The 27,794-nt window shown below is 41.5% G+C and overlaps 1 protein-coding gene across 4 annotated transcripts in view; it reads right to left on the minus strand.

Annotated features, from left to right (window-relative positions):
- Positions 1-27,794, minus strand: part of LTBP1 (latent transforming growth factor beta binding protein 1) — a 492,758-nt gene that overhangs the window by 170,692 nt on the left and 294,272 nt on the right. For 2 of the 4 annotated variants that reach the window (XM_073557607.1, XM_073557605.1), the window contains exons 6-8: positions 17,016-17,063; positions 13,401-13,625; positions 12,473-12,741 (exon numbers count right to left, since the gene is read on the minus strand). In XM_073557607.1, coding sequence (XP_073413708.1) covers positions 12,473-12,741; positions 13,401-13,625; positions 17,016-17,063 — 542 coding nt within the window. The remainder of the gene's footprint in view (positions 1-12,472; positions 12,742-13,400; positions 13,626-17,015; positions 17,064-27,794) is intronic. The other 2 variants (XM_073557606.1, XM_073557608.1) reach the window with 1 other exon arrangement.

A 27,794-nucleotide genomic window follows, 5' to 3' on the forward strand; every position in this document is an offset into this window, starting at 1 on the left:
TGTAAGCTTGTGAGCAGGGCCCTCACTCCTCCTGTAACTGTTAATCTATAGTTTTTATTGCCTGTCTTAATTATAAATTGCTGCAGAATTTGTTGGCGCTATAGAAATACAATTATTATTATTAGTATTATGAATACATCCTAAAGACAAAAAATTCTATAGACCCGTGATGTGTCCCATAGTTTACTTGTTTTTTTAATATATATACCCTTTTTCACCTATAAAGCTCCATGGAATAAATGGCGCTATAATAATAATAGTTTAATCATTTATATGCAAATAATAGAAAGACTGTGTTTACAAATTATGTATTTGGTTAAGATTTTATGTGTGGATTTTAAGCATGCAAAATCTGAATCATTTTACAGTACTAAAGTGAAATTAACATCTACCTATGCTCGACATTGCTATTTCCATGTGTGGTTCCACCATTACTCCCCAGCAACATGACCGCTGTCTTGGAATCATATTTGATTCAGAGCTTTCATTCCCCCTCACATTCGATCACTGGCTCGCTCTTGTTAACTGCAACTGAAAAACATTTCTAGAATTCAACCTTTTCTTACTTTCGACTCTGCAAAAACTCTTACTGTTTCTCTTATTCATTCTCGGCTGGACAACTGTAACTCTCTATTAATCAGTCACCCTCTTACCAAATTCTCCCCTCTCCAATCTGTCTTCAATGCTGCAGCCAGGATTATATTCCTCACCAATCGTTACACCAATGCTTCTACTTTGTGCCAGTCATTACACTGGCTACCCATCCACTCCAGAATTCAATATAAACTTATCACTCTCACCTACAAAGTGCTCCATGGTTCAGCACCACACTAAATCTGCTCCCTCGTCTCAGCCTACCATCCTACCCGTGCCCTCCATTCTTCTAATGAACTGAGATTAATATTCTGAACAATCAGAACCTTCCACTCCTGTCTCCAAGACTTCTCACGTGCTGCGCCAAATCTTTGGAATGCACTACCCAGGTTAATCTGATTAATCCCCAATACCCACAGTTTTAAGCATGCCCTAAAAATGCAATTCTTCAGACTGGCCTACCGCCTCGACACATTTACCTAACTATTCATGTGTTGCCCATTCAAAATTTTCACCATAACCAGGTTCCTTGTATTATGTTCTCACACGGTTTATGCATTTAATAGCCCTCTCTGCCTGTACTTTTACATTTTCTGGCTGATAAACGGTTCATGCAGCATTACATGAACACCCATATTCTTACATTATGGCTGGTCAGAACAATTAAAGCAATTGTTACCATCCACCTTTCGTGTCTCCCCTATTTCCTCATAGATTGTAAGCTTGCGAGTAGGGCCCTCATTCCTCTTGGTATCTGTTGTTTATGTGATTATTGTTATGCTGTAATGTCTTTTATTGTCTGTACAAGTCCCCTCTAAAATGTAAAGTGCTGCAGAATATGCTGGTACTATAGAAATAAAATTATTATTATTATTATTATTATTATTATTATTACGGAAAATGGTTTTTGCTGCTTTCTTCACATCCATGGCATGTCAATTTTCTGCTGTGGAAATGCACTTTGTGTGTGTTTTGCCAATTCATTTCAATGAGGACCCTAAATCTGCAGGTTAAACCACTGCCATTTTTGCTATATTTTTGTTGAGTTTCCACAACAAAAGATAGGTCATAAAAACTGAGTTGATTTTTTGATGCAGAAATGATGCGTATTTTAGTTTAGAAATCGTCTCATAAAATCTGTACTAAAAACACAACTTGTGAACCCAGGCTAAAGGCCACTTTTGCCCATTATAGAATATTTCTGCTACAGATTACAAATCTGAAACATATCGTCAACGAATCAGCAAGAAAATTTGCATGTGTTGCTGGCAAATATAGTTGTGGATTTCACCCTACTCCATTACAAACATCTTATAGTGAGAGATCCGCAGTGACAAAATCTGCACTAGAATGATTATGTTGCAGATCTGCAAATCCACCTAGGTTCCCATTTACACATGGATGTTTTCTGCAATGTGTGAATTGGGTTTTGAATACCCCATTCACTTGTATCGTAAACTACTCAACACTTTACATTTTCAGCAAATTCTGAATGTGCGAACATGATGTAACAACCAGGGGCACAAAACAGTAAGTACAGCATATGGCATGTTCCTTGATGGCAAAGCACTAGGGATGTATAGTTGTTTAAGAAAAATGAGAAAAGCTGATGAAGATGCCAATAATTTTAATATTACCCTTATGGCGATCAAGCAGCACAGCATGATCACACAGTTATGTCAGTCTCATGAGAGATTTATCACAGTTTGTTCAACATAAAACTTGACTTAACAACTTCGAACATTGTACCGGAATGACCTCAGACTCCACACGTGCTCCTCCCTTCAGATGTCCCAATGGCTTAATACAGGTCACAGAATACTACAGAATGAACCAACAACCACCACAAAATAGAGAATGAATCCAATCTAAAAAATAAAAGCGGCTTTGTAACTATATGGATTTAACTTGGGTTTGTTGTGTCAAAACACTTCAAGAATATCAAACTGAGACAGAAAAGGGAAATAAAAGTGCCTGCAACTAATGTACCAGGGAACACAATACTTTTCATAAATAAGGATGAAGAGGTTAAATGGCCAGGATTAGGGTTTTCCAAAGCCCTTATAGTAACTGCTGGAAAGAGACTATCAATCATGGCCATCTTCCATGCAGCAGATGATAGAGTGGAACCAGCTTCTGTATACCGTGCAATGGCCACTGCACACATGTAGATTGGGTTGACTTTTTTTCAGGACTTATACATGATGATGTGGGGAAAGGATTTATACTTTATTGAAACTCATACAAAACCTTAAAATTATTTTTGTTCTGTATATTGTATGTAAATGAAAAGTTACCACAAGAACATAAGATAAGAAATCTTTGGGTAACAGGTCTCTGAGGCCACTGATAAATCTCAATTATTCTATAGAAAATTTCTACTATGTTAGAGAAAGTCCATGATACAACTGGAAAATTTTAGTAATTGGGTGATATGGAGGCACTGGGGAAAAATATTACACAACTGCATTCACTGAACATAAGTTGTCATGATGTGAAAACAGTGCAGAGGAGCTGTTTAGCCATCTGGCCTAAAGTGCGATTACATATAGAAATATACTTTATACAGTCATGGCCAAAAGTATTGACACCCCTGCAATTCTGTCAGATAATATTCAGTTTCTTCCTGAAAATGATTGCAAACACAAATTCTTTGGTATTGTTATCTTCATTTAATTTGTCTTAAATGAAAAAACACAAAAGAGAATGAAGCAAAAAGCAAAACATTGATCATTTCACACAAAACTCCAAAAATGGGCAGGACAAAAGTATTGGCACCCTCAGCCTAATACTTGGTTGCACAACCTTTAGCCAAAATAACTGCGACCAACCGCTTCCGGTAACCATCAATGAGATTCTTACAATGCTCTGCTGGAATTTTAGTCCATTCTTCTTTGGCAAACTACTCCAGGTCCCTGATATTTGAAGGGTGCCTTCTCCAAACTGCCATTTTTAGATCTCTCCACAGGTGTTCTATGGGATTCAGGTCTGGACTCATTGCTGGCCACCTTAGATGTCTCCAGTGCTTTCTCTCAAACCATTTTCTAGTGCTTTTTGAAGTGTGTTTTGGGTCATTGTCCTGCTGGAAGACCCATGACCTCTGAGGGAGACCCAGCTATCTCACACTGGGCCCTACATTATGCTGCAAAATTTGTTGGTAGTCTTCAGACTTCATAATGCCATGCACACGGTCAAGCAGTCCAGTGCCAGAGGCAGCAAAGCAACCCCAAAACATAAGGGAACCTCCGCCATGTTTGACTGTAGGGACCGTGTACTTTTCTTTGAATGCCTATTTTTTCTCCTGTAAACTCTATGTTGATGCTTTTGCCCTAAAAGCTCTACTTTTGTCTCATCTGACCAGAGAACATTCTTCCAAAATGTTTTAGGCTTTTTCAGGTAAGTTTTGGCAAACTCCAGCCTGGCTTTTTTATGTCTCGGGGTAAGAAGTGGAGTCTTCCTGGGTCTCCTACCATACAGTCCCATTTCATTCAGACGCCGATGGATTGTACGGGTTGACACCGTTGTACCCTCGGACTGCAGGGCAGCTTGAACTTGTTTGGATGTTAGTGGAGGTTCTTTATCCAACATCCGCACAATCTTGCGTTGAAATCTCTTGTCAATTTTTCTTTTCCGGCCACATCTAGGGAGGTTAGCCACAGTGCCATGGGCTTTAAACTTCTTGATGACACTGTGCACGGTAGACACAGGAACATTCAGGTCTTTGGAGATGGACTTGTAGCCTTGAAATTGCTCATGCTTCCTCACAATTTGGTTTCTCAAGTCCTCAGACAGTTCTTTGGTCTTCTTTCTTTTCTCCATGCTCAATGTGGTACACACAAGGACACAGGACAGAGGTTGAGTCAACTTTAATCCATGTTAACTGGCTGCAAGTGTGATTTAGTTATTGCCAACACCTGTTAGGTGCCACAGGTAAGTTACAGGTGCTGTTAATTACATAAATTAGAGAAGCATCACATGATTTTTCAAACAGTGCCAATACTTTTGTCCACCCTCTTTGTTATGTTTGGTGTGGAATTATATCCAATTTGGCTTTAGGACAATTCTTTTTGTGATTTTTCATTTAAGACAAATTAAATGAAGATAATAATACCAAAGAATTTGTGTTTGCAATCATTTTCAGGAAGAAACTGAGTATTATCTGACAGAATTGCAGGGGTGTCAATACTTTTGGCCATGACTGTAGCTATGTGGACCATACGAAAAACAAAAGACTGGAGATGGTCTTTGACTTTTTTGGGATAGTTTTCTAGACATGATAGAAGGATGAGGAGGAAATGAGCGGCGACTGTCATCTATTGTGAATGGTGGATCCTGTGCTATCTGTATATAGGTATATCTAATTATTGAACCCGTTGAGGTGGCGAGCATTTTTTCTCTCTCTGTCAGTGTCTGTGTGTGTGTATCTGTGGGTGCGTCACTCTCTGTGTATCTGTGTGTGTGTGTGTGTGTATCTGTGAATATGTCTCTCTGTGTATGACTGTATCTGTGGGTGTCTCTCTGTGTATCTCTGGATGTGTGTCTGCATGTGTGTGTGTTTCTGTGTACATTATGTGTGTCTCTGTGTGTGTCTGTGTATGTATGTCTCTCTGTGTATCTCTGTGTGTGTGTTTCTGTGTGTATGTGTCTGTGTGCGTGTCTCATCGCTGCTGCAACAGAGCCGTTATGCGCATGCGCCAGATGCTTTGCACAGAAGGACACATCTCTGGTTACATTATAGATATTTCTTTGTAATCCTGCTTGGGATGAAATTACTACTAAAAAGTGATCCCTTGTGCAAGTATATCATTATAAGGCTCAGAGAAAAAACGGTTTGATTTCGGTATTTTTTCATCATTGCAAGTGACATAGAAAACTAAAATTGACATACCGTAAATATTATTTTGGCTAGATAAGTGCCACACTGAGCTTTAACGCTGCACCATTGCAAATTTACACCACAAGGTTAGGGCTCATTATCTGTCGTGCGGGAAGGGGGGGGGACCAACTTTAGGACCCCCTTAAATCCCCAAATAGTCACTCTACATTAAGGCTATGTGCCCACGTAGCGTTTTCCATGCAGAATATTCCTGAGCGGAAACACACACCCTCCTCCGAGGAAAACGCATTCGTTTTATGAAGCGCTTTTGTAAGCATTTTTTACGCTTTTGTCAAGCGTTTTCCTATGCGTTTTTGCTATATAAGTGAATGTATGCGGAAACGTGTGCGTTTCCACAAAATTAATGAACATGCTGCGTTTTTTTCCACTTAGCGTTTCCGCAGCGGAAAAAAAGCACCATTAGCACAACATGTGCGGATTCCATTATGTTACATTGGATGCCTTTCTTAAGCGTTTCCGCAGCAGAAACGTGCATCTAAAAGCACTGCGGAAACGCTTAAAAAACGCAACGTGGGCACACAGCCTAAAAGAGAGATATATGACTGAACTGCAATACCAGACACAGCCCATAGACAAGAGGGCGCTAACAAAGCAGAACTTTTCACAATCCCATTAATGTGGTGACCTCATATGTGCAGCCACTGGGAATGGAGAACCTGGTACCCCATGGATGATGGGGTCCTTAAGCCTCCTGCATGACCTAATATTAGCTCAATTATTGATCAAATCTAGCATCACAAATTAGGATTTAGTTCAGAAATAGCCATAAGATGTTCTGCAGCAGCTTGCACCTGAAAACCAAACCATATCACTAAGTAGAGGACATGGAGCATAGTCCTAAGGATGTGTGCACACGCTGTGAATTCTGCTGCGGTTCCGCAGCGGATTTGGCCGCTGCGGGTCCGCAGCAGTTTTTGCTGCGGTGTACAGTACCATTATTCCCTATGGGAATAAAAAATCGTTGTGCAGACGGTGCAGATTTTTCCGCGCGGTTTTCCTGCGGTTTCTAAACCGCAGAAAGAATTGACATGTCAATTCTTTCTGCGGATTCCGCTGCGGTTTGCCATCTCCTCCATTGTGGAGATGAAAAACCGCAGGGCAAAACCGCAGGCTAATCCGCAGGTAAAACCGCAGGTCTTTTGACCTGCAGATTTACCTGCAGATTTTACAAAATCTGTGCGGCCAAATCCGCAGCCCAATCCGCAGCGTGTGCACATACCCTTAGGCTGTGTGCACACGCTGCGGATTAGGTGCGGATTCATCCGCGCGGATTTTGTAAAATCCGCAGGTGAAACCGCAGGTCAAAAGACCTGCGGTTTTACCTGCGGATTGCTCTGCGGTTTTGCCCTGCGGTTTTTCATCTCCTCAATAGAGGAGATGGCAAACCGCAGGAGAATCCGCAGAAAGAATTGACATGTCAATTCTTTCTGCGGATTGAAAACCGCAGATAATCCGCGCGGAAAATTCCGCACCGTCTGCACTGCGGTTTTTGATTCCCATAGGGAATCATGGCACTGTACACCGCAGCAAAAACTGCTGCGGGTCCGCAGCGGCCAAAACCGCTGCGGAACCGCAGCAAAATCCGCAGCATGTGCACACAGCCTTATAGTCCAAAACGTTACCTACAACCTCTTCAACTTTTATGGGAATATTTGCTGAATATGTCAATATTGGCCAAGATGCTCTGCAGCAGCTTCCACCTACAAAACACACACACTGTATCATCAGGTTGAGTTGAGGCCAGGCCTTATAGTCCTACTTGGTAAATTACTGCATCATTTCTATCTACAAACTGTAATTGTTCAACTTCTATGGGACTTCAAGTCCCAATACATCAAACACTACATGTGGCCAAGATGTTCTGCAGCAGCCACTCATCTACATTTACCAGCATGTCATAAAAAACTTGTCAACTAGACACAGGTTGCAAACCTCATAAAGTGCAACCTTGCCAAGATGTTCTGCAGCAGCAACGCAAGGTAACAATTTGTTAGCAGTCCAAAAGTTACTGTTGTGGGACTATAATCCCTAGCAGGTTTCAGGTAAGGCCTGTTTCACACTTACGTTTTTCTTGTCAGTTGTAATCCGCCAAAAAGGCGGAGAACGGATCCGTAGGCGTCGAAATACCAATGGGAGCCACCGGACCGTTGGTGCGCCGGGATCCGCCGATCTGGGAAAGTTAAAGGAGCCACGCTTAAAAAAAATACCGCCGATGTAGCAGATGAGAGCCGGGATATCGCGGGACGAGGAGAGCTGGGATATCGCGAGACGAGGAGAGCCAGGATATCGCGGGACGAAGAGAGCCGGGATCTCGTCCCGAGCTGGGATATCGCGGGACGTGGAGAGCCGGGATATCACGGGACGAGGAGAGCCGGGATATCGCGGGACGAGGAGAGCCGGGATATCGCGGGACGAGGAGAGCCGGGATATCGCGGGACGAGGAGAGCCGGGATATCGCGGGACGAGGAGAGCCGGGATATCGCGGGACGAGGGGAGCCGGGATATCGCGGGACGAGGAGAGCCGGGATATCGCGGGACGAGGGGAGCCGGGAGCCGGGATATCGCGGGACGAGGAGAGCTGGGATATCGCGGGACGAGGAGAGCCGGGATATTGCGGGACGAGGAGAGCCGGGATATCGCGGGACGAGGAGAATCCTTCTACCCATGCTCACATCCGCTGAAGCCTGAGTATGGATATTGTAATGTTTAGTAAACGTGTGCAGGCTGGACCAGGTTACTGCCTTGCAAACCTGTTCCATCCAAGCGTGGTGCTAAAGCGCCCAAGAGGCGCCCACTGCCCAAGTAGAGTGTGCTCTGATCCCTGCTGGAATCGGCGTGCCTCTGATGCGGTAGGACTCCTGAATAGCCAAACGAATCCATCTGGCTATGGTCGATTTTGAGGCAGAGAGTCCATTCCTGCGACCTTCAGGGAGCACGAACAGCACGACTGACTGACGGAAGGGTGCCGTCCGCGACACGTACCTCCTGAGTGCTCTCACCAGGTCTAACATATGCAGGGCCTTTTCCACACGGTGTACCGGTGCTAGATAAAAAAGAGCAAGACAATATCCTCATTAATGTGAAACGAGGAAACGACTTTTGGCAAAAAAGGAGGAGTTGGTCTAAGAACCACCTTGTCTTTGTGAAAGGTCAGAACGGGACTCGGCAAGATAACGCTGCCAGCTCAGAGACCCGCCTGATTGATGTTATAGCTACCAGGAACACCACCTTCCAGGAAAGGCATGACAAAGACATCCTGTAGCTGCTCAAATGGAGCTTCCTGCAGAACACTTAGGACCAGGTTAAGGTCCCAGGCATCCATAGGTGCCTTATAGGGAGGTACCAAGTGGGAGACCCCCTGGATGAAAGTCTTTACCTGCAAGTTGGTAGCAATCCTGCGCTGAAAAAGGATGGATAAAGCCGATATCTGTCTCCTGAGAGAACTGGGGGCCAAGCCGGAGTCTAGGCCAGACTGGAGAAAAGCCAAGATATTAGAGAATCTCAATGGCGAACAACCGTTGCCTCGACACCATGCAAAGAAAACCTTCCAGGTGTGGTGGCAAATTTGTGCTGAGGCAGGCTTCCGGACGCTAACCATCGTAGCAACCACTTTGCGCCCAAACCCCGCCTGCGTCAGAATCCAAGATTCAACAGCCAAGCCGTCAAACACAGGGCCCCTGAGTTCAGGTGGCAAATCGGCCCTTGAGAAAGTAGATCTGGGCGCTCTGGCAGTCGCCATGGCACGTCGACGAGCAGCTGCACTAGATCTGCGCACCACGCCCGGCGAGGCCAGTCTGGGGCCAGCAAAATCACTGGCACCCCATCTGCCTTGATCTTCTTGATGACCCTCGGACGTAGTGGCAGCGGGTGAAATAGGTATGGGAGGCGACACTGATTCCATGGCAGAACCAGCGCATCCACAGCGATTGCCTGCGGGTCCCGGGACCGAGCGACAAATACGGACACCTTGGTGTTCACCCTGGAGGCCCACAGATCCACATCCGGTGTTCCCCACCGTTGGCAAATCTGCTGAAAGACCTCTGGGTGTAGTGACCATTCCCGGGACGCAAGCTCCTGCCGGCTGAGGAACTCTGCTAAGGGTCGCTGCAGGAGCCCTCCCTGGCCATCCACTTCCGTCCAGCTCAGGTAGAGAGGAGGGGGGCCATATGAAACAAGGACGATGCAGGCACCCTAGCTCCATCTAATCCCTTCAAGGGGTGAGGAGAGGGACCGTCCGCCGCCTTGCCCCACCGCAGTCTTAGCATTGGTGGGGCAGTGGGGGCCGCATGGACTACGATTGTGCCTCTGTGCAGCCTGGAGTTTCAATACCCTTGGGTGGACAGGGCTAAGTCCGGCATGTCCCAGGTGCGGGAGAGGATACGTGGAGGGACACTCGTACGTGCTCGCCCATTGTTGGTTTGGGGAGATCGGACCCCTTCAATAGGGTCCGTCGCCCGTATCTCACCTCCGTGGTCTGACAATATCCCACGTTGCAGGAGAGGATACGTGGAGGGACACTCGCACGTGCTCACCCGTTGTTGGTTTGGGGAGATCGGACCCTTTCAATAGGATCCGTCGCCCCTATCTCATCTTCGTGCGAAAAAAGGAACATCCGTAAAAAAAATCCCCGCTGCGGGAGAGGATACGTGTGCCTCCAACAGACACTAAGCAAAAAACTGGTTTCCGCCCGCAATCGGGGCAAGGGTGTATACGGCGGAGGAGGAGCTAACCTCTTTTTTTCCACTTAGTGTCAGCCTCCAGGCGGCAGTAGTGTACACCCACAGTACCTGTGTCCCCCAATGAGGCGAAGGAGAAAACTTGATAGACACAACAGGTCATTTTTGATGGCACCTTTCCTTTGAGTAGTCTGAGTATTCCAGTATTTCTCTGTTTTTCATTCTGATCCATTCTTGCACAGTGAATGTTTACTTTAAATATACTCATCTGACATTTAATAAAAGTGATTGATTTCCTCCTTAAACCAGCAGAGGGACATGTCACATTTTAGTATGACATTGAAGTCAGGAGCAATTACAAGAGTTAGAAAAGTGAGGCAGATGCTGAACATATTAGTGATGTGGGGAATATTTTAGCCAGGAAGGTATCTAGAATGAAATAATTACACAAACCTAACAATTTAACTAACGTCTAACTTTCCTGAAGGAAAACACTTTCAGAAAAAATACAGGTTTCAGTAGCCTCCAAAGATGTTTTTTCTATTGCAGAAAGATCTCAGCTTCTGGAAATCTCTGACACAACATTCTAGACAAATCACCATTGATGAGGTTCTTGATTCGAATTTTGGTGTCAGAGGTGTCGAGAGGGAAGTCACCTTATAGTCTCGGAAACTGGCAATGGCCTGAACTCCACCAATTTAATCTCCTGATGTCCCTATAGTATGTTTTAATACATAGGTATAGACTGGATTTTCTCTTTTATGTGACCACAAGAAATAAAAGCCAAAATAGAGAACAAAAAAACTAAAAGGGCATAAGCAGCCAAACAGGCCGGTCATTCTTCATCACTACAAGTCAGATTCCGATTGTAAGCATTTACTATGTTAAAATGTGAATATTTTTCTAAACGAATGGTACATAACTATATGCCATTACTAAAAGTGTGGAAGCTTCAATAGCAGGTAAAGGTGCAACTAGAAGCGTCAGGGCACCATTACAAACTTTTGAATGCTGACTAATGCAGCACATAGGTGGAGAGATATATGGAACGCACCTTACCGTAGTACGCGTTCCAGATTTAAATATTAGAACACAGAAAAAAATGTTTTCTATTAAAGGGGATCTGTCATTAGGGTCAACCTTCTTAAGATGTATATATGGGCATGTAGGACACAGGAAGCTGAATAACATGATACCTTGATATCTGTGATCTGATATCTTTTTCCAGAGAAATACACTTTTTATATGTAAATGAGCGGTTTAGATGTATGGGCAGGACATAGATCTGCTGGACAGTCTGCTTCTAGTGTTTATTTTATATAAAAGGGGAAGCTACCAGTGTGATGTGTAATGGCCGCTCTCTGCTCTCCTGATCTCACTGCAGAACTGCGTTTGATTATATCTGACACATCTGCAGGTTCCTCTCAGCTTCAGCTTCCATCTCATAGGCAGACAGGGTTACAATATTGCTGCAATACAGCAGAGCTATGAGAGTTGCAGCAAATGTGTTTGTAAGAAGACAAAGTTCAATTCTATTGTCCTGTGTTAGTTACATGTCTCACACTGGTAATACCTTCTTTCATTTAAAATAATCTCTGAAGGCAGATTATCATCGAGATCCCTGTCCGGCCCATAGACCTGAACAGCTCATTTACATGTATGAAAAACGTGAATATCTCTGGAATTAGACATCAGATCACAGATATCAAGGTATCATGTTACTCAGCGTCCTATGTCCTATATGTCTATATAACAGCTTAAAAGGGATGATCCTATTGACAGTTTCTCGCTAATTAAAACTTCCCTCACGGTGTACATATGTAGACAGGTCAACACTAATAATTAATTTTTGTACTGTTAAGAGGTTTATACACACAACGTTCTAAAGCATCCACATGTTAATCTAAGGTGTGTCCTGTGTTTAGCATAACAGGTGTCTATAATATTTATGAACACATTTCATTTTTAATTTATCGCTTATATAGCGTCATTAATTTCATAGCGCTGTAAACACATCATCACTGTCCCCACAATCTAAATTCATTATCTCTTTGGAATGTTGGAGGAAACGCATGCAAACATGGGAAGAACAGACAAACTCCTTAAAGATGTTGTCCTTGGTAGGATTTGAACCCAGGAACCCAGCGTTGTTTTGTAGCCTTGCAGTGCTAACCACTCAGCCAACGTGTGCAGTGGTTAGCACTGAGTGCTGAATATATATTGAAAGGCTTTCATTCATATATTTAAACCATTAACCACTGTATAAATATGTAGAGCTTCAAGAAATCTATCAAATAAAGCTTACCTGAGTATTAGTGGTTTCTTGGAAGCATCGACCAAGTTGGGTTTTTGCCGAAACTGGATATACTTGGGACACAGTCTGCTGCTGTGGGTACACAGAGTGAGGTAACTGATGCTTCTGGACTCCATGGTAAGATACTTGTGCTTGTCCAATCTGACTGTCTTTTTTCTGAGTGGAAGAAGAACTTTCGACTCGGGACACTTGGTGGAATTGCACAGAAGCCTCCGGTGGGTGTTTCACGTGGATATTAACCATGTTTGGGGGGAAATTAACTAAAACAAAAATAAAATTGTTTCATAAATGATAACTGCTGTAACACTGCCTAGAAGATATCACAACATCTTCTGCGTTTTCTTAACCACAGAGGCCATATTACTGAATGGATTACCTAATTTGGCTGCAATGCACACTACATCAGGATTACAACCCTTTGTTAAGATGGCTAAATGTTTGACTTCATTGTCAAGTCTTTATTGTAGCTTTTTCTAATTAACTTCAATGGGAGAATAAATGTGGCAAGACAATAGTTGTATTCCCTGAAACTGTAGAAAAAATATGATAAAATTAAAAAAGGTTGTTTCCCAAAGTCCGCCTCTGTCCATAAGTCCCCATTAGGGCAGCAGGTGCCATAGAGTGGGCTCCCTGATTACAATCTCCCTCTATAATAAAAAGACGTAGCTTTGGTTTACTCGAGACGTCCATGCTATCTGTAGGGAAAATCTACATATAGTACATGACAATTTCCCTCTGTAATCACTGTAAAAGCCACGCCAGCAGCAATTTTTGTGAGACAACCATTTTAAAAGTCGTACTTGGTTGGTTCAAAGCGCCCTTTAATGCTTCTTACACTCATAACAATCTGGAAGGAAGTGCGATGCGCTAGACCAACATAAACAATGATACATTTTGTATAGGCAGGAACTTCACGTACCTTTAATGCCTTGTTGTCCTGTTACAGTGAGTGGTAACGTGTGGGTAGAATGGATGACGTGAGATCCTGAGGTTTTTATTGCATTTTGCTGGTGTGGGTACTGTTTTTGTCCATTGCCGTTCTGCACTGGTATATGGCAGAGCTTGCCAGTAAAATTGGGTGGGCATTGACATTTGTCTCGAGCCGCACATTGGCCTCCATTCATGCAAGGAAGGTGACAAATCACTAAAAAAATAAAAGGAATGCTGCATTTAAATATTGAATACACCTGTTAGGTCACAATCGGTCTTAACAACAGAATAAATTCAGACATTTACGAAAGAACTAGAATGTCAGGACTAGCGGCAGGTCTCCCGACCCAAACTCAGGAACTGCCTAGGCATTTATGAGGCTGCTGAGTTTGGGTCAGGAGCCCATGGTCAGCTACAGCATTTACATCCGCGTTCACACCATGCTTCACGGATGTCTCATTTTGGCCTTAGCTGCAGTTGTGTGGTTACCAATTTAATTACCTATACTACAAAATAAAATATCTTATGTAAATGGTTCTAAAAAGAATAATATATAGCGGACGCATCACCATTGCCCAAAGCAAAACTGAAATGCCACTAATTGTCATATAATACTATTATTTGCCTATAAAATTTCACACTAATTCTTTAAAAACTCTTCACTTTTCTGAGATCACACATTTTAAATTTAGCTTCAACTCTCATAGCTTATCAAAACTGAAAATATAAAAAAAAACAGCAGAACTCTTCCAATAAGAAATAAGGTGCCATTATTAGTGAACATCCAATAGCAATCCGCAATGCTTTGGATATGCACTAATACATTCACCTTAGTTTTTCACTTATTGGATGAGCGCTGCCGTTTGTTGGATATCATCTATAGACCTGGTTGAGGTCAGATTTGGATTTGCACCCTTAGACGTGCTGCTTCTATCTTTCTATACATATATGACCAAAATTGAAGATATTTCGTCTATTTGAACACGAATTCCTTAGAAATGCTATAACACTAATCACATAATCAAGAAGATGTGTACTGTGTAATAACAGGTGCAAAGGAAAATGGAGCAGCAGCCCATGGCAAGGCAATAGTACCTGGTCAGTTTTCCTTTGCAATATGTTCTACACATTGTTTGTCAGTAGGCCTCAGATTTGCCTGTATTATGAGTAGAATCTTTTTTCCAGGACAATATGAAAATGGTGTAATAACAGACAAAGAAATAAACGGGAAATATAAGTGTTAACGTGTTAGCATATCGACGACTCAAAGACCAGAAGTTCCTATATGGGTACATGCGAATATACATACTAAATGATTATTCAGCTAAAGAAAACAGTTCTTAATGACAGCTGATGCTGGATGAAAGAGTCCCACCTTCAAGGATGGTACAGAAATACGGTACATAGTAAATCTACAATTTCTGCCTGCCTAGGTTCAGCCAGGACAAGAAACGGGAGTGCAGACTGACGCATCTTCGGGCCACAGTGGTGTGTGGGGAAACACAGCAGAGGTAACAAGCATGCCTCACTACACAACCACTCCAGTCCAATCTATCCTAGTTTGTATAAATGGCCACTATGAATTCAACGGGCAAAAGCAAACATTAGTATATCTGTGTCACTGGAAGAGATTGTAAAAAAAGAGAGCAAAATCAGTAAACCAGTAATATATAACATAGGCTTTTGGGGTTTGCTTTTTATATTTCAATCGTACATTCAATCAACTGAAAAGAGTCAACCACTATTTCCTAACACTAACATTACAAAATCACAGACTAGTACAACTAAAGGGGTTTCCTCAAAACAGCACATTATCCCATATCCAGGGGAGGTGGGATAGAAGATAAGTTGGTGATCGTTGGGGGGCCAACTGCTGCGACCACCACGGATCTCAAGAACAGGATTCCAGAGCCTCGAGAACAGGGCTCAGTCTCGAATGGAGAGGAAGTGCACATGCTTGACCTCAATTCAATGTCTATAGGATTGCTGTGGAAAGCCAAGTACAACGTTCACCTATTTCAGCAATGCCATAGTCCGGTTCTAAAGGTCCGTTACTGGGATCACTGAGGATCTCAACTATCAGACCCAAAAACAGGGCGCCACCCCACTCAATCAATGGGACTGCTGAAAATATGCGAGAGTTGTACTCAGTTTGCTCTTTCAGTCCCATAGACAATGTTTAGCGGCCACTATTGGGTACTGCAGAATAGCTCCTATTCAATGTTTAGCAGCAGCTGTTGTTTGCTGCAGAACATCAAATAATGGCTGATCGATAAGGGTGCTAGTTGTCGGACCCCCCTATGGATCTGATATTAATGACTTATTATATAGATAGTCATCAATATGCTGTAACAAGACAACTCTTTTAAGATTGCTTGTGAATTATGAGTTAGGAGTCAGTCACACCAGTTCTGGCGGCCTCTTGATCTGGTTGGTAGCTAGGAAATAAGCACCATTTAGTTTGGAGCCAAAGGTTTTTCTTGTTCTAATGTTCAGAAACTCCACAAAAATCCAAGAATTGTTCTGTTCAGCCATGTTATTAGAGAGGTTCTGTTAGACTAAGAAAGACAGTGTTAAAGTCTAAAAAAAAATGTGAAAGGGATTTTCACGTGCAGCAGATTTGTTCCATAAATTCCTGCATAAAATTTGCAAAGTGTGAATAATTTTTACCTGGAAACTTGGCAGGAAATCCACAATGGATATAGTAGCAGGCATATGGATGAGAATTTCTGTAATGGATAATTGCAGCTGGTGAATGCTACGATGTATCCAAAAAACATGCTGCGGGCTCACAGCGGCTCTGCAGCGCAGAGTGCAATCGGACAGTTCTATAAAGCCCAATCGTGAAATGCTGATCAGTATAGCTGGGAAGGCAGAGTAGTGTTTGGGGTATGTAACCTCTGTGTAAAAGGTGAAACTATCATATCATTTCCATCTGGGAAATAAGTAGAATATAAGTAATAGAAGTCTATGCAAATACTGTCTATGGTATCCACTCTCACACATCAGGAGAAGCATGGTCCCCGACACCCATTCTGACAGGGCCGGCGAAATGGAGAGTTTGGTCCACACTGCTTGGCTCTTTCTGTACCTCCTATACTCTTTAACAGAAAGACCCATGCACCTCTCCATATACTCCACCTTGGCTAGCAGAACAACCCTCGTATTCCTAAAAGGATGGACCCCCAGAGGTATTACCGGGACATAGAAAACATTTATTTGGCATATGTAAAAATCCGCTATGATCAATAGTTATACTAACACATTTACTTTTCAGATATTCCATGGGACATGGTGATTTTGTCCTCTGCAGCTCGCCTGGTACCTTGTAAACAAAGTTTAAATGAAAAAACTTCTGTAATTTTTGATTAAAAATGCAGTTTTCAAGTTAAGCCAGCGGGATTTTAAAGCCAATCTGTAAAAAGTGCACTCCAATGAGAACTGTTGTCTTAGAAAACGATGGAAAAGCTATTTATGTAAGATATAAAGCAGGCAAAGAAGGGCATGCATGAAACCTAGAATATCGGTTTAGCAAATGTTATACTGGAAACTGTAAAGAGTGAAAAAGAAAACACAGCAGTTATAGAAGGAAGCAGAACAATACCTGGAGAGCAGAGGACAGGCCTGACAAAAGGAGGTTTTGAAAGGGAACCTGCAAAGAGGGGTACATTTAAGCAGAAATAATACATATCATAAATATGCACAAAGTGGGATCTGGCTTTAATCTGGTTACTTAAAGGGGTTGTTCTGTCTTGTATTGAGCAGGCTGCGCCCACTGGACGGAAGCGTCACTAGACGAGGTGCGGCCTCACTCAATACAAGTGTATGGAGTGAGGCCGCGCCTACTAGTCGGGCTCTGCCCGTGAGTATGCATAATGCATACATACCTTCCGGTCCTGGCTCAGAAACCCCCATAGCACTGTGGCCTGGAGTGATTCATAAGTCTGCAATCACACAAAGTGACTGAAGACTGATCAATTTAGACCGAACAACCCATTTAATATAAAGGTTTTCCAATAAATGTAGGGCATCCAATATAAATTTAAATATCACTGGTTGAAATACCGTAATTTCCATCAGAAAACACTTCACGAGTCGACCTGCTTTGGAGGTGAAAGTGGGCTCCTTACCTCTAGGATCCGTATGTGGCTTCACAGGTTGCACTATTGGTATGTCCGCCCTTGCCTCTTACTCAGTCAACAAAATATTTTTAAAATATCACTTATAGGTTTTGAAAACCCCTACAATGTAGGACAATCAATTATGAGCCCTGAAATTCAGCTGGCTTTGTGAACAGATGTCATCTGACCATTTCCTTTGTAGAAACCAAATAGGGCATAAGGACATTGGGTTATCTTAACAGCAGTTTCTTCAACTCCTTAAAAAAGGCTGATGACTCCTTTAATCAGCAAATTGTAGGGATACTAGGAGTTTACCTTCTACCAATCTGACCTAAGGCTAGACCATCAATGTCACAGCCCTACAATATTCCTGTAAGACAACAGTCTGAAGCACGAAGGCAAACCCACCAATACAAGGCTCACAAGAAACAAAATTGAGTTTGGAAAAGCCTAGTTAATATCCTGACTTGACCCCACTAAGATGCCGATGCAGGACATTAAATGGGCTTTTCATAAGTATTCTCCATAAAAGAGTGAACCAACATTTCTGAAAGCTGAAAAACCTGAAATGCTGATTTTTATAGTAGGGATTAGAGTTGTTCCCACGAAATTACAACGTTCTACTTTTTTCCAATTACTTTTTAAATGGGAAATAAAAGTATTTGCTAATATTTCTCTGTTGCTCAATGACATGATCATTTAAAAACTCCATTTTACTTTGGTTTTATGTTACATTTTGTTTAAGATTTGGAGCAATTTATAGAGACAAATACGCTAAAAAAGGAAAGAAATCAGGCTTCGGTTTCACGGCACTGTATTTATTACGGTAATTACAGATTGTGGTTTAGATACGTGAAATATTATACGCGTCATAGCCTGAAACTCTGCCTTCGACCACAACCGCATCATTTTCTAGTGTTTGTTCTTCAAAGTCACTAACCCATAATGTCTTTTGAAATGTCAACTGAATGAACCTGAGGAATGTCATACTCATTCAACCGCTAGACTCCAGTCATCTCCCAAGCGTATCAATTCTAAGTCATATGTGACAAAAAAGAAAGTGAATGAGTAAAAGTCATGTACAGAGTAATGATACCCTTACATCACAGAATGTTATACTCGGAGCCTGAAGTTAATCCTTAAACACATATACTAACTAATAATGTATGCTGTATCCTCTTATTCCAAATAACGAGTGCATGGAAGCATGACTACCATACATATTGTATTATCAGTGTCTGAAGGGTCTCGGCTGCCATGGAATTCATACATTCTGACGATAGTACAAGCTTCTACTCATTTCCAGCTTGGTCTAAGTGAGAATACTGGAAAGTATGAGAAAAATATCCAATATGGTGAAATGAAATAGGAAAATAAAACAAACAATAAAAATAAGAAAAGAACATGCCTGGAAAACACAGACACGTAAATGGAATCTCTACCCAGCCTTCTCAATAAACACATGGGGACTTTCATAGCCACTTATTGATCAGTATCTAACAAAATAAATAAAAGTAGAATTACATGAAAGAGGACACTTATTACAGTCATATGTAAAAGTTTGGGCACCCCTATTAATGTTAACCTTTTTTCTTTATAACAATTTTGGTTTTTGCAACAGGTATTTCAGTTTCATATATCTAATAACTGATGGACTCAGTTATATTTCTGGATTCAAATGAGGTTTATTGTACTAACAGAAAATGTGCAATCTGCATTTAAACAAAATTTGACCGGTGCAAAAGTATGGGCACCCTTATCATTTTCTTGATTTGAACACTCCTAACTACTTTTTACTGACTTCCTGAAGCACTAAATTGGTTTTGTAACCTCATTGAGCTTTGAACTTCATAGCCAGGTGTATCAAATCATGAGAAAAGGTATTTAAAGTGGCCACTTGCAAGTAGTTCTCCTATTTGATTCTCCTATGAAGAGTGGCATCATGGGCTCCTCAAAACAACTCTCAAATGATCTGAAAACAAAGATTATTCAACATAGCTTTTCAGGGGAAGGATACAAAAAGTTGTCTCAGAGATTTAACCTGTCAGTTTCCACTGTGAGGAACATAGTAAGGAAATGGAAGAACACAGGTACAGTTCTTGTTAAGCCCAGAAGTGGCAGGCCAAGAAAAATATCAGAAAGTCAGAGAAGAAGAATGGTGAGAACAGTCAAGGACAATCCACAGACCACCTCCAAAGACCTGCAGCATCATCTTGCTGCAGATGGTGTCACTGTGCATCGGTCAACAATACAGCGCACTTTGCACAAGGAGAAGCTGTATGGGAGAGTGATGCGAAAGAAGCCGTTTCTGCAAGCATGCCACAAACAGAGTCGCCTGAGGTATGCAAAAGCACATTTGGAAAAGCCAGTTACATTTTGGAAGAAGGTCCTGTGAACTGATGAAACAAAGATTGAGTTGTTTGGTCATACAAAAAGGCATTATGCATGCGCTGTATTGTTGACCGATGCACAGTGACACCATCTGCAGCAAGATGATGCTGCAGGTCTTTGGAGGTGGTCTGTGGATTGTCCTTGACTGTTCTCACCATTCTTCTTCTCGGCCTTTCTGATATTTTTCTTGGGCTGCCACTTCTGGGCTTAACAAGAACTGTACCTGTGTTCTTCCATTTCCTTACTATGTTCCTCACAGTGGAAACTGACAGGTTAAATCTCTGAGACAACTTTTTGTATCCTTCCCCTGAAAAGCTATGTTGAATAATCTTTGTTTTCAGATCATTTGAGAGTTGTTTTGAGGAGCCCATGATGCCACTCTTCATAGGAGAATCAAATAGGAGAACTACTTGCAAGTGGCCACTTTAAATACCTTTTCTCATGATTTGATACACCTGGCTATGAAGTTCAAAGCTCAATGAGGTTACAAAACCAATTTAGTGCTTCAGGAAGTCAGTAAAAAGTAGTTAGGAGTGTTCAAATCAAGAAAATGATAAGGGTGCCCATACTTTTGCACCGGTCAAATTTTGTTTAAATGCAGATTGCACATTTTCTGTTAGTACAATAAACCTCATTTGAATCCAGAAATATAACTGAGTCCATCAGTTATTAGATATATGAAACTGAAATACCTGTTGCAAAAACCAAAATTGTTATAAAGAAAAAAGGTTAACATTAATAGGGGTGCCCAAACTTTTACATATGACTGTATATAGTAGTCGTCCTGATAAAGTGCAACTGTCACCTCTTTTGGATGCGGCCACTGCCTTTCAGGGCTTATCTACAGCATTCTATAATGCCCCCCCGATCCGACCTGAAAGATTAGAAAAATAAGTTTTATTATACTCATCCAGGGGGGCAGTCCGGTCCGATGGGTGTTGCAGGTCCGGGTCTGGCGCCTCCCATCTTCTTGCGACGCCATCCTCCTGCTTGTATCATCACTCCCCAACATCGTGCTCTTGTGCAGGCGCACTTCTCTGCCCAGTTGAGGGCAGAGCAAAGTACTGCAGTACGCAGGCGCCGGGAAAGATCAGAGAGGCCCAGCGCCTGTGCACTGCAGTACTTTGCTCTACCCTCAACAGGGCATATAAGTACACCTGTGCAGGAGCACGATGCCGGAGAGCGATGAAACAAGCAGGGGAGCGTCATCGCAAGAAGTTGGGAGGCACCAGACCCAGACCTGCAACACTCATGGGACCAGACCGCATCGAATCGCCCCCCCCCCCGGGTGAGTATAATAAAACTTATTTTTCTTATCTTTCAGGTTGAACCGGGGGCTTATACACAGCATTATAGAATGCTATAGATAAGCCCTGAAAGGCAGTGGCCGCATCTTATAGCAGCCAAAAGAGGTGACAGGTTCCGTTTAAACAAAAACTTACTCTTACATAGTGTGACTGAATTTTAAATGGATCTTTTGCCAGATTTCACAACTGCATATACAGCTTTGGCAAAAATTAAGAGACCACTTTCAAATGTTCAGTTTGTCTGATTTTTCTCATTATAGGTATATTTTTGAGTAAAATGTAAATTGTTCTTTTAGTCTATAAACTTCTGACATGTCTTCGAATTTCGAAGCAATAAATTTTGTATTTTTTTCTGACAAAGAAAAATAGTCAAAATAACTAAAAAAAACAACAACAGTGCTTTCAGACCTCAAATAATGCAAAGAAAACAAGTTCATAATAATTTAGAAACAACAATACTAATGTTTTAACTCGGGAAGAGTTCAGAAATCAATATTTTGTGTCTTTCAAACTTCTTCTGGCGCAAAAATGTAAGCAGTTCTTCTTTGTTTGATGGCTTGTGACTATCCATCATCCTCTTGATTACATTCCAGAGGTTTTCAATGGGGTTCAGGTCTGGAGAATGGGCTGCCCATGACAGGGTTTTGATTTGGTGGTCTCTTAATTTTTGTCAGAGCTGTATTATTGTAAAAATCTCTTAGACTTGAGGCCGGTGTAAATTGTTTGAAAATGCATGTCACAATGGCAGTATACTCCTTTTTGGAACGTTTTGATATTAGCCTTTTAATCAGCTGAACTCTTTCAATGTTTGTCCGAGAATAAGGATAGTGCCTTTCTCAAGTGGACTTTTAAAGCGATCCTGTCACTTGTTTTGGCCGCTACACGATGCAGCCACTGACTTTCAGGGTTTATCTATAGCATTCTATAATACTATAGATAATTCCCCGATCCAACCTGAAAGATAAGAAAAATAAGTTTTATTATACTCACCCGGGGGCGGTCCGGTCCAATGGGTGTCGCAGGTCCAGAGTATAGTACTGCAGTGTGCAGGCGCCGGGAAAGGTCAGCGTGGTCCATCGCCTGCGCACTGCAGTACTTTGCTCTGCCCTCAACAGGGCAGATTAGTATGCCTGCACAGGAGCACGATACCAGGGAGCCATGATGCAAGCAGGAGGGTGGCAATCATAAGAAGATGGAAGGCACCGGACCCGGACCTGCGACATCCATCGGACTTGACCGTTCTGGACCGTCCCCAGGGTGAGTATAATAAAACTTATTTTTCTTATCGTCCAAGTCGGATCAGGGGCTTATCTGGAAAGCGGTGGCTGTATCTTATATTGGCGAAACCAGTTGACAGGTTCACTTTAAAGTAAACGCACCAGTCTCATCAGATGTTAAGAGATCTTTTAGCAATGTATGCAGCAAGTGTGACTGATCTCCTGTTCATGTAAAACATTAGTTGAAACTTGCACAATTGATGCAGGGAATTCCCAATGATAAGAAAATAAAGCAGGTGTAACTTTGCTACCATGTCACATCTCCACCAGAAACTGCTCCTGAGACTACTGCTTCTGTCACCATGGGGCCCCGTATTCTGGCTGTGGGCGGCACTGGTGATAGAAGAGATGTTGGAACCAGAAGCTATGGATGAAGCAGCCACTAAGGTTGGGGTGGCTGGGATGGCTGGGATCTGCAGTGATGTCCAAGCTAACAGTGTGGAGAGTATGATGTCCAGCTGAAGTTATCAGTTCCTTGCTTCAGCCAATTGAAAAGCACTATTCCCTACTTAAACTTCCAGCTTAGTGCTGGAAGCTGCCAGATATAGCTTTGTGCTCCTCTGGTTAAGATCTGTGGTTTATGCTCCTGCATAGTACTTGGGTTTTCATGTTTTGACCTCGGCTTGTTCATTCTATCTCATGCCTAACGAATTTGAACCTTTGCTGCCCTATTGGTTTTGACCTGTCTCCTGGCTACTTGATCACTCCTCCCAGCATGCATCACCATACAGCAGCTTATTCTAGTGGCCCCAGCGCAGGGGCCCCTGTACAGCGGTTAAAGAGTGAAGGCCAGGGCAACCACTGAAATCTGGTTAGCAGAGTGGCTGGCACTAAGCCTGTCTGTGGTAGCCATTTTAGAGCTGCCAGGAGACAACTGATAGAGCATTATTACATACAATTAGCCAAACACGGGGTCCAACAATATTGAAAGGGTCTTGTAACCCAAATATAAAGCTTTATATTATAGTTTGCCACAGTTTAACAATGTCAATGTGCTTAGAGTTAAAATATGGAAGCGGGGTAAGTCTTAAAGATGCTGTCCAGCCAAAAAATGTATCCAGAAATGAATATAAAATCCATAAACTAACATAAAATATACATTACCATCAATTAGCCACTATAATCTAGATCCCAGCAGCTTCACTTTTGGTTCTGTGCTCGATAAAAGACAGCATTTTCAGTGAACGTGTGACCAAAGGGGATGCAAGGGGGGACGACTGCTCATTTTGATAACAAAGCCATCCCCATTCTTTGTCTACATATTAGTCATAACAGATGAGTGGTCCGGCTCAGCTATTGCAAATACCAGTGAGATGGCTCACTTCTAACAATGTTTTGTCAAGCAGATAACAGGTAATAAAAGCTCTAGGAAGGAGGAATATAGATTAGAGAACCCACCTGACTTGGGGATCACAATCTAATTCCCTATCAGTATGTCTTTGGAATGTAGAAGGAAACTGGGGTGCCAAGAAGAGACCCACGCAAACACGGGGAGAACATACAAACTCAATACAGGTATTGTCCTTATCAGGATTTGATCCCAGGACACCAGTGCTGTTCTAGCATTGTTTTCCTGTGGCTTTTTCTTTCAACATTCACCGAGCAAGATAAAGATAGTTTTATAGTATGTTCTCCCAGTGTTTGCGTGGTTTTCCTCCAGGTTCTCCATTTTCCTCCCACATTCCAAAGACATACTGATAGGGAATCTAGATTGTGAGTCCCAATGGGGACAGCGATGATGTACGTAAAGCGCTGCAGAATTAATGGCGCTATATAAGTGAGTAAAATAAATAAAACAAATAAATAGTATAGTTCGATATGATTACAGTGATATCTAATTTAATACTTTTCTCCTGATTAAGGGTAAGTTCACACAGGACTTTTTTTTGCTGCTTTTTATTCTGCAGCAAAACCTGATCTTCTTGGCAGGAAAGAAGCTGCGGCAAAAAGACAGGTTTAGGTGTGTTTTTTTTATGCGTTTTTTTGTCTCTTTGTCCATGACTTTTCTGCAGCAAAAACACTGCAAACAATGACACCTGCATTTTTGGTGCGTTTTTGCAGAGCGTTTTTTTCAACACCCATTCAAGTCAATGGGTGAAAAATGCTAAAAAACACTAAAAAAACGCTGAAAGAAGTGACATGCTCCATGTCCAAAAAACGCAGCAAAGCACAAAATCCTGCTTACACAAAAAAGCAATGTGTTTGCATGAGATTTCTGAAATCTCATAGGCTTTGCTGGTAATGGAAAAAGCAGCTGAAAATTAGCATAAAAAAAAATGGAAAAAAACACAGCAAAAAAGTCCTGTGCGAACTTACCCTAAAAAAATATTTTTTTCATCACATTCTGAGCCATAACATTCATTTCTTCTGAGTATAGTGCTCTTTCCCTAAGAGTATGCTTCCATGTTCAGGATTGCCGGCGCTTTGGATGCTGCGGAAACCCCACTCGGCCCAAAGCGCCGCCCCCCCTTTCTACAAGCGGTGATTCCGCATCGTATCCAAAGACTGTGTAATTTATCTTGCATAGACGGAGCGTCTACGCAAGATAAATAAGCATGCTGCTGTCTAAAAAGATGCGCTGCATGTCCGTAATTTCGGGTGTGTCACCCGCGTTCTTGCACGTATAGTGGAGATGGGATTTCATAAAATCCCCTCCACTACGCTGTAACACCAGGATGCTGCGGATGATTTACTCCACGTTGAAACATATCCTTAGAGTGCCTTTGATTTGCACAACTATCAGTAGTTTAGTTGTACCATTTTGTTGTCCCTATGGCTTTTTGATCACTTTTCTAATTATTTAATTCTATGTTGGAACAAATGAACAAACATAAATGTTCTAGTTTTTTTCTTCTGCGAGATAAATTATAGTTTTAGTCTACTACTTGTTACCTAATTGTTATAAACAATGTGGGTTTTTTTAGACTTTTGTTAGCTTAAATGGATTTTTTTTTAAAAAATACATTGTAAAAACAATAAAAATCTCAAGGATCCTATATATTGAATAATTTTGCCATGTACTGGTGGATGGCCCCCACTAACCAAGGAATACCGTAATTCATGAAGCTTAGGCTAATGTATCTACTTCACCATACATGATGAGTTCCCACAAAAGTCTGAATGCAGAAGTGATATTCTGTACCCAAGTTAAACCCACAAATGGATTTATGCCAGGATCTACTTGTCATTTTTTATCATGAAAAAACATGACATATTTGCCGTATACAGTATTTTTGAGTCACCAACTCAAGACCATCTTGGGCTGTCATTGTGGATTTTTAAGATTTCAGTTGAACTGGCTTTTTACATAACACCCTACTACTGGGAAACTGGGCAAATAAATTGTTTAACTTTCAAAGTTTCCCCTGGCACAGTTTCCATGCCATAAATTAATCAACAAAGTTCATTTGATGGCAGCCATCTGAAACCGAGACCAAGACGTCTGTATGGGAGCCGGCCAAAAACACTCAACTTAAACAAGAGTTATGGAATGAAGCACCTGCCATAGCAGTTTTCAGACACTGAGATTTCTTGACATATTTCAAAATGTTAGCATTAGAGCCAAAAAAAATTATCTTCGACCAATCTAATCCTATAAATAACCGAGTAGCATAAAGCATGATACCATAGACTAATTTATAATGAAAGGAATATCCATGACAAAGGTTCACTTGCTATAAACATTGGATGTATGTTTTAGATCACGCTTCAAGTCAGCCTTCACTTTATGGGTCTGGGCCATGAACCAGCAAAACTAAGGATTACAAAATGCATACAATTCAAGAAATGAACTATAATACTCAAGTAAATTAAGACAAACAAAACATATATTGTGGTAAAACATTGTATAAGTAAAGGAAACCAGAAACGTTGTGCTCGGCTTCAGGTTATTTGGGTTCCAAGAATAAGGTTTATACACGCCGCAAGTAAAACATTGGGGTAGATTTACTAGTTCTAATATATAGACAAAGTAGACATAGACTAAATAGTCAGGAAAGATGCCTGTGGCTCATGCCGGATGATACATTTGTTTTGTTTTTTTTTACACAAATTTGGCTTAGATTTAGATCAATTTTTGTGCGCAAAATTTACTGCACCCTGGTAAATCTTAAGTCACACCCTATTTCCAGTGAACTCACACACCTCTTCAAATGAAGTACAGTTTTGTATCCACATAATAAATTGGTTTGAAACTAGATAGGACAATTTGAATGGAAATACTCGAAAATTTGACAAATTTTTCATGAAAGTCGTGGAGCACTCACAGAAGTCAGTCTCCTATATTGCACAGTAATATTTTTTTGACATTTACAAAAGAAATGCCATTCAATTGCCTAAAATCAATATAATTTATATCCTTAGGAGAAGTTATCAATATGGAATGCCTATAGAACTGCTTTAAGGACTGCTCCAAACGATCTAGGGGCTCTTGGGCACATTGACTCTTTATGACAGGGAGTCTATAAATCAAAATTGTAAATAAATAAGGTAGAGAAAGCACCAACCAATTACTCCATGAGTAGTGAGTGACACAACAGACACATTTCTGATTCCAGGAGACTACAACAGACATTGAAGATAGAAGATATCACAAATATCAACCCTTATATAGCAGACCTAAATGGAATCACACTAAAGAAAGCACATACAGTAGTTACTGTAAGTGTCCTTTTAACTAATTCATCAATAGGTTATGATCTTATACTTGTAAAGCTATATTGTTACTGAAAGCGTTGTTCCACTACTTCCACATTGATGACACAGCCCAAACTCTTTAAATACGCATGTAGCTTTTTCAAAGACAAGTCTAGCAATATTTACATAGCTAATGCTTTCTTCCATTGCTAAGAAATTAGTATTTGATTCAGTAGGCAAATGAGGCTGTAGAACTACTTGTAGGAGGAAGCGGCACTGGGTGGGGAATAGAGCTGGAGTGACAGAGGCTACAGATCTACAGCCTCATTTGCATACCAATTCAAATGCTGATTTCTCAGTATTGGAGGACCAGCCAACACATGTAAAGATATTGCTGGACTAGTCTTTGAAAGAACTACAAGCAACTATAAATTGTTCTGTCAATTTAATCAAATATTTCCAAATGAAATAACCAAGGAAAGATGCAGCAGAAAACAGGGTTCTAAGAAATTATTCCCTAGAATACTTACAGTATTTAATTGGGAATACAAGTGTTTTCTAAAATAGATATAACAGGAAACCTTGCAGGTCCTATTTATACCTCTTACATTCCAGAACCCATTGTGATCTAGTGTAACCAGATTTCACAAAA

Source organism: Dendrobates tinctorius, unplaced genomic scaffold (assembly GCF_039654945.1).
Source record: "Dendrobates tinctorius isolate UK_male_01 unplaced genomic scaffold, ASM3965494v1 ptg000250l, whole genome shotgun sequence".
NCBI classification, from domain to species: domain Eukaryota; kingdom Metazoa; phylum Chordata; class Amphibia; order Anura; family Dendrobatidae; genus Dendrobates; species Dendrobates tinctorius.